This window comes from Poeciliopsis prolifica, unplaced genomic scaffold, assembly GCF_027474105.1.
Source record: "Poeciliopsis prolifica strain line A6 unplaced genomic scaffold, Auburn_PproV2 SCAFFOLD020, whole genome shotgun sequence".
NCBI classification, from domain to species: domain Eukaryota; kingdom Metazoa; phylum Chordata; class Actinopteri; order Cyprinodontiformes; family Poeciliidae; genus Poeciliopsis; species Poeciliopsis prolifica.
Genome location: NW_026562395.1, coordinates 1,477,166 through 1,487,500, shown reverse-complemented (window position 1 = coordinate 1,487,500; position 10,335 = coordinate 1,477,166). Strand labels below are relative to the sequence as shown.

Here is a 10,335-nt window from a genome sequence, read left to right as displayed (position 1 = left end):
ATGCGGACATGGAGGACCAAAGTGGATCTGCACAATGGCTATTTTGGGATGATTCCCACTGGATGGGGGCAAGTGTGGGAATGTGAGGGGTTCAAGGGCTAAAAATGTCCGTACTGCGTGGGAAATATTTTCAAGCAAACTGCAATGATGAAAAATCGGGACAAAAAAAGGCAGTAAAAGGGATGGTTTGGCTTTTTTATAGCAGAACAGAAAACTTAAAGTGCCAGCGTCACCACACTGATGATGTTCTTTGGTTGTTCTGCGGTTTGGTTCTCACTCCGCTTTGTCCGTTTTAAGTAAACAACAGTTGCTCCTGTGTTACATTTAGGCTTATTCAGATGTAACGTTTCTCTCTTAAATCAATAGTTTTTATTGTATTTAAGTACACAAATGTCTTAAGCTAAATTGAAAAGGTTTACTATCGGTTAATATAGTATTGGTGCACTGTTCTTCTAAACACACTTTCTTCCACATGATCGCAGACAAATTAATTTATTTTGGCTTTCTTTCAGCAACATAAACATAAAAACTATGGATAAAATAAAAAGGGCATGATGCCATATAAGTTGTTGTGTCTGTCTGTAGGAGAATGGGGGGTATAAGGCACGTGTCCATTGGGGAGCAACAGATGGAGAAAAGTAATCTGGTGGAACCCCCTAATCTGCTCAATATGTGCGTATGTGTTTTATTCCCCGGACGAGCCCCCATCAGCTTGGTCCGCTTTGCAATGTGAGCAGCTGGTGCTTCCACCAGGGCTATGCTTTGTGTCAGAAAGTTAAATACCCATGAGTTTTTTTCCCCAACAAAGACACACACCAGATCTGATCCTATTAGTGATTACATCACTGGCACAAAGCCACTCACATGCTTTGGGCTAAACAAGCCTACTTTTATTTACAGACGAATCTCATTGACATCTTACCTCCACCTCACAGGTGAAGTCAGTTCCATCCAGGAGGGTAACGTGACACACCACCACCTTCATTTTATTCTTCCTCACAAGGCGAAGAGGAGACTGGAAAATCGAAGTCTGGCTTTCTCCTCCGTTTGTTTCAGCCTCTACGTGTTCTTCTGGTTCCTTTTTCTTCTCCTCCTCTGCTTCTTCTCCGTCTCCGGTCTCTTTGGGCTTTTCCGGACTTTTTGCAGTGGTGTCTTCCACCTTCTCTTCCTTTGCCGGTGGCTGCAAGAAAAAAAGAGAGGCAAAACTCAGTTGTTATTGATGCTCTGATTTCTTTATTATCATATTCAAACCTAAACTGTTAGGAAGTTCCCAGTTGGCTCTCTTTAATGGTCCTTGTGTGATTTTCTCTCCAATTTGATGTTGTAAAAAGAAAAGCAGGCGTTTCTTTTGGCCTGGTGACCGAAACGTTGATGTCAATGGGTGGGCCCGCTTAGCATAATGTGATCAGCGGATGGAAGAACACATGTAAGCAAGCTGGAGAAAATGTTCAAGTCTTTGCTTCATTCTTTCCAGATAAAGAAACAAATCTAAAGAAAATACTGTTGCACATACATGTTTATCAGCTTGATGTCTGTATTTTAAGAGGTAATCTCCTTAAAATGTTCCTCCCTTAACTGTGAAGTGGAAAATCTTGGTTTTCAAAGTTTTTCTTACCCATTAAAATTTGAAAAATGTACTATGCATTACTTTCCTATGATACTCATAAATCCAGTCAAGTGCCATCTCTGTAGTTCATACAGAGTAAGCAGTTCAATTCAGTTTTTATTTACATACTGCCAATTAACAACAAATGTCATTTCGAAGCACTTTACAAAAAAAAATTTAATTCACTCTCACATATTTTCCAATACATTGAAGTTTGCAGTTTCAACATGCCTCCAGTTGTAATTTTTTCCAAACATTTTGGACTAAATTCACATGACATCTGAAAGTACAGATGTCACGATGCTGATGATACACATAGCAGAACCCTTACCTCAGTGTCTGCACTGGCGTTGGAGTCAGATTCAGGCTGCGTTGCTTCCTTGACTTCCTCCGACTTCACTTCCTCTTTCTCTTCCACTTCCTCGGCGTGGCCGTTCACCTCCGGGGCAGGCTCCTCCTCTACCTCTACCCCCTTGCTGACGGATTCCTCTGTTGCTGGGACCTCCTTTGTTGGAGATGTCTAAATGGGCAGAATTACATTTTTTAAATTAAATCCCAGTTTTAGACCTTAAATAACACACCTGGCTTTGAAGATCCAGTTAACAGACTCTGATAGTAAAATTGAAATTTTGCTTTTCAGACAGTCTCAACAGCATAGAAACATTAGTCTGACTTTACCTGGCTTTGAGATTTCTGCTTCTTAAACCATGTTGGCAAGTATCGAGTTATCCCTTTGCTTTCTTTACCCTCTTTTTCCTTCTCCTTCCCCTTTTCCTTCTCTCCCTCAATGTTCACGACTTCCTGGCTCTCTTGCTTGGCCGTCTCCGATTGGTCCGGCTGAGCAGCTGACTCCTCTGCTTTCTCCTTCACCTCTGTCTCAGAGCCCGCTTCTGTTGTCATAGTGATTGGTCAATCTGTAGTAAAAGAAAAAAATGAAGAAAAGAAAAAGGAGGTGAGTGATGTAGCATGATGTGATGAAATGTATTTTGGGGTTTACGACTCCTACAAAAACATGAAGGTATGCTGTACGTTAAACCCACTGCAAATATTTGCCTAACGCAAATAACAGCTGGGAGCAGGTGAATTCATTAGTTGATGATATCACATTTCCACAGAGACTTTCATCTGGGTCACAAACTGGTTACAAGCAGATCTATGTATACCCAGAGAGAAGAGAGTTCCTCAATTGTTAAAATATGAGTCACGGCAGTTTTGTGCTGCAGCTGCGGTCAGCATACACAAACTCTTCAACCCAAATTTCTTTGGCAGCACTGTCCACACACAATCTTTCATAGCAACAGGCACTTCCAAGCAGCTTGACACTAATTTGTTGATAGCGCTGCGAGACAATGACATCGCTTCGCTAAGAGAAGTAAAGGTCATGGATATGAGAAGAACAAGTTTGAAAGTAAAAATGTGTTATTTAAATCACATTTAAGTTGTCATTCTTCTTTAATCATCCTTATTTGTTCCTTATCAACATCTTAAATGGAAATTTACTTTTATTTCTCTGGTCTGCCATGTTAGATAAAAGCAGACACACAAACATCCACAGGGCGGCAGCGGTGCAAAGGGAGGGCGTCGGAGTAAAAATAGAGCAGGGGTTCTTACGCATGATTGGCTAATGAGGTAGAGCTGAGAGGAGGAGAGATGGATAGGGAAAGGTGTGTGTGTGTGTGTGTGTCTGGAAAAAACAATAAACCAGTTGAGTAGAGAACAAAAACAAGGAGATAAACACTTCTTAAGAAGTAAATCCAGTTCAAAAAAACATCACAAAAAACATCACATATAAGAACCACAGCTGATGTTACTTTAGAGTTTTCTCAGACACAAAACTGATTCTTTAGCACTTCTCATGGAGGTTCAATGATAAGTCAAGAAAAAAATAAGGGAATCAAAAACAATTTGCTGAAAGTAAGAAGTTGCTTGTAGATCCAAGAATGGAAAAGTAAAACTGAGCTGCACAAACGCAATCTGTGAGTCTGTTTCAGAAAATGTGTCATCAGAATTAATGTTTTACTGCACAGTCAAGGCAAAGCTTTCCTCTCGGCATCAGAGTAGCAATGGAGAAATACTATGACAGGTGTGAAGGCAGCACCTGAAGACTATCTGCAGAGCGAAGTCAGCCTCCAGTCTTCAGTCTCAAGGGGTTTGCCTCCAACAGGTTCTTCTGCCAGGATTGCCCTGAATTGAGCTATTTTGTTTACAAGAATTTCATGATCCATTTTACTAATGACTCTTCATGAATGTTTATGACTGCTGTCCTGAAATGTCACTTGGTAAATATTTACACTTTTAATGCAAAGTTGTATTAAAGTTATATTAAAAGTGGATTAAAATGGTCAACTTTGCACTAAAAGTGTCATTATGTACCGGAGGAGACTTCATGACAGTCATAGACATTCATGTAGACTTCTTGTTTATTACAGGTGTTATGTCCTGTTTATGACAGCATTATGCCAGTCTTATGCACACCCCATCAACTAAAGTGTTACCAAATGTTGCACTGGATTTTATTTCTTGTCGTCAGACTAAAGAGGGTTAAACAGAAGTGGTTGCTATTTGCACTCCTGTCACAACAACAAATTTTTCTGGACAATTAATTGCCCCAGAAGTTATTGCAATGAATGATAATATTGTTAATTTGAGTCGTTTTTCAAGTAATATAACGGTAATGGCATAATAATGCAAGTTTCCCATTTCATAAACCAATAAACTTTCATTTCTGACCAACATTTAACCCTAGAACTGGAAGAAATTTTAAATATCTAAACACACACACACACACACAAAAAAGAAACAACACATAAAAGGAATTATTAAGTCTCTGTAAGTGAAATTTCCCTTCAAATGCAGGGCTAGTTGAGACCAAAACACCAATCTGAAGTTTTTGTCATCCAGTCTTTAAAAAGACTGAAGAAAAACAATCAGACAAATGTAAAATATCTAGCTTGTTTTAATTTATCATGCGGTTAATTGATTTATTGCAACAGGCTTTAACCATGTGCCATTTTCCTCCCTCTAATTATGTCATTCTTTGTACAGAGCTATAAAGTAGTACTTATAATGTGATAAAATATGGAATGGTTTAAGGGCGATGAAAACTTTTGCAAAGCACTGGATGCCCAATTTAAGTAGCGACAAAACTACTTAAATTGTGGTTTGTAAGAACAGTCCTCGATTAAAACCCCCCTGCAGATCCTTCTCAGAAACAGTGCTTCTCTTAAAGACTGGGTTTATTCGGAGATGGCACCTAAGTGGAGCTTCGTCTCGGTGGCTTAGGCCTGCTTCAAACTCGCCCTCTGTCTCTACAGCTCTTAACACCGGGAACCTTGTTCTACTGCTCCCATAACTTCAACTCTCTCATTCCCTCCGCTTTCTCTTCGTTGCCCTCTTTTCTTCTCCGCTCAGGAAACCTCTGTCTCCCTTCCAAGACCCCATTTTAGCCCCTAATTTACATTATCTCCTACACTCTTCTTCTCCTCTCTCCCTTCACAAACAAGCCAGAGAAGCCAATAAAACCGAGTTTTTCTGATGGGAGTCAAGAGTTTCTGAGCTACAACTGTAACAGATGGCTGATACAAAGGGGTCAGGCGCAGGTGAAAAACATTGAGTCGTACAGCTGATGCCTAAGCCAGCTGACATCCTGTGCGTTTCTTGCTTCATTAAAGACGACTCCAAATTTGTCTGCAGGCGCGCATACTGATGGTGTTGTGGTGCATTGTCTTCAAATATTTTATGCTCATTTAATCCAGTGAAATTGAGAAAGTGGGATTTGTGATTTAACTTCCTGAGCTTTCTCTGCATTTACCTTAGCGTCTCACTTTGCATATCTCAACCGATGTAATCATTATCCAGAGGTGTGCAGAATCGCTGGCTAATTGCGGTTTTACTCCGCTTTGTGCATTTAATATGATTCACATCTATTTGCTTTACAAAATTACCACAGATTACACTGTTGTGAGAAGCTGATTACACTGCTGGGAATGTTTGCTGCACGTATTCCCACCTCTCCTGTTAGCTGTTAGTTCTTGCAAATGAGCGGATGGATGGTTACATGAGCTGATGAGCTTACAGCCTTACCTACTTTCGCTTGTGTTTCTCTCTTACTTCCCTTTCGCTCCTCCTCACCTACGGTTGCCTTCTAAAATCCCGTTCAGCTCTTCCTGCCTTCACTTTCTGTCTCTTTCTCTCCCCGCCGCTCAGGGAACGCCTGTCCTACTAACTGTCCTCCATCCTCTCCGTCCCTCAGAGCTCCGCTTCCTCCAACCCCCGTCTCCCAGGGCCCTCGCACAGAGAAACGAGGGCAGAAAACGGGAGAGAAATTCAGAGGGTTGGATAGAAGTGTGCCTACTGCGCCAGATTACTAATGGACGACGATCGGCACGGGGATTAAGACTTCCTCGGCTCGGTTTTCATACCACATCAAGCAGGAAAAGCTTCCATAAACACCTCTTCTGAGACGACTATGCTTTCTTTCCCCCCACTGTTTTTTTTATTGTACTTGTTTGGAGTATTTATGAGCATCCTGAAAGCAGAGCTCTTACTTACAAAGTTATCACTGCATCATTTTTTTTTAGGCTGCAGACAGTTGAAACTGCATATTTCTTTGCATGGAAAAAGAGGGTCATGAAGACTACCACTAACCCCAGAGAGAGGGAGAGAGAGCACCACCCATTTGTTCAGATATGACTCCATTCCACCTCAAACATTGAAGCCAAGTAGACAGAAATTCAACAACTTTAGGTTCAGGGGATGAAAGTGTATAATCCAGGAGCGTAAAATGGAAAATACTGTCACAAAGGGGGAAAAAAAGACAGTAATAAGCTGTATTTTAATGCCTCCATTCCCCCTTTTTCATTTCTTTTATATGTTGTAATGAAGATAGCAGAGCTGTGTAGGTGATACAAAAGCACATGCACACCCACCCACCCTATTCTATGGGGCGTAGCAGGGCAAGAGTGGAGGAACAGGTTTCTATGGTGAAGGCATTCATGGGCTACTCCAATAAATCCCCAAGGAGATGAGAGATTACTACGGTAAAAATAAATATCGGTGGATGGGGGAACTGGTGACAATAGGAGATTGTTACCGTGTCGAAGCCTTTTCAGAGCACATCAGGGTTACATGCGATGTTCATTGTGCAGCTATCAGAGCCGGAACGGATACTTCTGACTCTCTGCGTTCAGTAAAGAGAGCAGGGCTTCGTTTAACACCAGTTGGTTTATCCATGACAAATCACATCTATACCATGCACCAAGTCATATCTGCACTATTTTAGTAATTGATTAATCACTAACTGGAGCATAGACTCAAAAATAAGGTCAATTAAGATAAAAACATCCTTGTCTGTAAATATGTTTCACCCAAAACTCCCCAAGTGGTAGTTCTAGCCTAGTTCTTATTTGCTAAAGGAATGCTTCATTACTGCATAAAAATGTTTATTCTCTTATTTAAAAAGGAAACTGAATTGTTTATTTACAAACTTTAATAAAGTTGATTCTGACTTTATTAGAATAAAGAACGTAAAAAACACGTTATTTTACTGTGTGCAGTAAAAGAACGTAGCAGGTTCTTTTACTGCACACAGAACGATACTTGAAAGCTCAATGAGGAAAGCGGGACAATTTATGACCAGTGATTCACATACAGTCGCTGTAAAATCGTTTCACTAAGGTCAACAACTAAAGATCAGCAACGGTTATCTTTGTACCGCTGTGCATGTTCTCCCTGTGCATGCTTGTGTTCTCTCTGGGTACTCCGGCTTCCTCCCACAGTCCAAAACCTCAAAATAAGTGTTTGGAAATGAGTGTTTCATTTTCACACTTTGTTTTTATTGCAAATATCATCGTTTCAAAACAGCCACATTTGTAGAGATGCACCAAAAAAAAATTGCTTGTTCTATTGCTTATTTTTATCTTGTCCAATTATCGATAAGACACACAAGTCTCTAATATTACACTGGAAGACAGTAAAAAACTAATAAAAGATGGAGACCAGATGGATGGGCTGTTAAACTGGACATTAAGTAAATCAATAGCAAGATTTTTCCATCAAAGCGCACACTGATAACCCTAACAGTGGAGCACAATAAATGAAACTCAATCTATCAGTGCGGTAGATGTACATTAGCTCTACATTAGTCTTTACCTCTGCAACATTTCCACAAATTACAATTTGCAAAACAAAGAATTGTAAAAGGACGCGCCTTCATCCAGCCGAATGTAATGAAATAAGGATCAACTCTATCAGATAGCTGGACGTCGAGGCAACAAGTTGGAGCTTTCCAAAAAAAACTGCATCACGGTCCAGCAGTTGACAGCTACGCAGGAACAGTTTTGAAATAAGCACACACAAACACGACGCAGGACCCTAATCTGTGCTGCTCTCTTGTATGATCCCTCCATCTGTCACGCAGCGGCACAAAAAAAAAAAAAGTACAAACACAAGCAGATGCATTTCAACACACTTAAACATATTTAATACCACGCTTTCAGAATTAGAGCAGGGGAGTAAGGGGATGATGAGTTTTTGATCTAAACTTCCCACACACACATCCTCCCAAACAGACACCCACACAATAAAAAGATACTTAGGAACGCCGGTGGTGTGAAAATTCGGGACATGCCTGTCTCTTTACACAGTACTCTGACCCTCAAACGGAGGATTACACAAGGGATAATCCCTGTGTATGTTTGTGTGTCTGTCTGTCAGCCTGTCCATACTGGCATCAGTTCTGCTACCTCACAGCCTCTGCTCCCATCTACGCTCGGTTCGAAATTTTCGCTGACATACAATGTCACAGGTACGCTGCCCAGAGTCCTCCTCCAGCTTTCTAATGAAAGTTCATCTCGAGCATGATTCTTAGAGGATGTTTAATATGCAATTACTCTGGTTGCTATATCATTGTTCCCAACCCACAGAAACAATTGTCTGCTGCTAAACACCTGGTTTCAGTTCATTGGTAGCTATTGTAAAAAATTTGAGTAAGTTTATATTCCTTTAGTATGGTTTCAAAAAAAATGTTGCAGTATGTCAACGTCTTGATTTAATCGCAATAAAATATGATGAGCCACAAAAATAAAACACTTAACTCAGTTCATGGATTTGGTCCTCCTCTGTAAAGTGTCCCCCTCTGTGTCGCTCTGTGTCTGTGAGAATAATAGGTCAGCTCATAACTACTATTGTTAAGTGCTAAACTCCCCTTTTCAGTGATTAAAGCAGTCAGGCGCAAATGGCCTGTCTGCGTGAATGTGAGACTGTGTGTGTGTGTGTGTGTGTGTGTGCGTGTGCTTGTCTGTGTAAAGGAAACAAAGAACGGGGGCGTGTCAAACAAGCGCACATGAGAGGGGTTATATTTTACTGTGATATCCCAGGACATAAAAAGAGAGAGAGAGAAGAGAAAGTAAGAAAGCAGGCAGGAACAGAGCCGCAAGACACACACACACAGACAAAAAAAAAAAAAAAGAATTAGACAAGGAGAGACTGAAACTTGAGGTGAAACTGCACCGCTCGCTCTGCAGCGGTGGGTGTGGAGACACTATGGTGGGTAAACATTTGATAGCGGTTAGTAATAACAGGTGCTGCAGCAAAAACAAGTGATCATCACACTTGGCTCATGTGACAAACCGATGCAGGATATAAACTCTTATGAACTCTTTCTTTGGCAAATCAACTTATTCCCTTTAGGATTGTTTTTGTTGTTGTTATCAACATTACCGTACAACAACAAATGCCTGCATTTCATTGGGATTTGTTTTTCTCACTAAAACGTTGGCAAACAAAGTCTGCAATGCTCTTAAGTCACGATCCCAATCGTGACTTAAGACTGCCTCCACCAGAACCTGGTGGAGCAGTGTCATGTTTTAGCGGTGCCTCTCTTCACAGTTGATAAGAAGATGGATGGAGCTAAATTTCCAGCAAATTGGGGCACCCAATTCATTCAGACTGAGGATGAATGAATTGGGTGAGTGGGTTTGTGATCAGAATGAAAAAGGTACTATTGTCAACTAGTCACTTTGTCGCTATGTTAATCAAATTTTCCTGCACCTCTAGCGACGTTTAAATTTTTTTTTTTTTTACAAGTGATAAATCCAGTAAGTCTTTTTCTGTGTTGTTGGGGAGTCCTTTATGGGCATAACACTTACCAAAAAAGCTACAAGGTTTAACCCTTCTTGCAAACGTAGCGGCAACAATCCAGCCAAATTTGCACCATATTTCCACCACACTTTGCACTATTTGAAAAATTCCAATGGTTTCTAAAAGGGGAGATTTTTCAGCCAATATCGGGTTATTACTGTAATTACACATCTGAAAAATTCAATGGTTTGTAAAACAGGAAATGTTGTGGTAATTTCACAGTAGCAGGGAGTGAAATTAAGAGAGGCGAGGTAAATTGCAAAAATAACTTGCTAGATATTGAAAGTTCCAGTTGCTATGGAATTATGGACAAATATATTAATTCACAGTGATGCACTGCTTTGTGTTGGACTCTCAATGGTGGCAAAATGTAAAAAAGCTTAAGGCTAGCTCATAACACACCCACACATCCTGAGCTCACTGCGACCAGTCGCTCATTAGCTCTCCATCCTTAACCCTAAACTCTAAAATTAGAGGTTTCCCTGGCGAACACAGCAAGATGTCCTCTTTTCGACGCCACTCCACTGTTTCCTCTGTCACGTCAAGGACACTGCGGCTGCTGATGAACTTTGGTCACGCTCTCATTCCCA

General features: G+C 40.7%; 1 protein-coding gene across 17 annotated transcripts in view; it reads right to left on the bottom strand.

The window, feature by feature from the left end:
- epb41l2 (erythrocyte membrane protein band 4.1 like 2) overlaps positions 1-10,335 on the bottom strand; it is a 51,073-nt gene that overhangs the window by 31,553 nt on the left and 9,185 nt on the right. For 15 of the 17 annotated variants that reach the window (XM_055044081.1, XM_055044092.1, XM_055044085.1 and 12 more), the window contains exons 2-4: positions 2,285-2,520; positions 1,938-2,126; positions 923-1,180 (exon numbers count right to left, since the gene is read on the bottom strand). In XM_055044081.1, coding sequence (XP_054900056.1) covers positions 923-1,180; positions 1,938-2,126; positions 2,285-2,506 — 669 coding nt within the window. In that variant the 5' untranslated portion in view covers positions 2,507-2,520. Of the gene's footprint in view, positions 1-922; positions 1,181-1,937; positions 2,127-2,284; positions 2,521-5,689; positions 5,901-8,700; positions 8,994-10,335 lie in introns of those variants that run through there. The other 2 variants (XM_055044080.1, XM_055044079.1) reach the window with 2 other exon arrangements.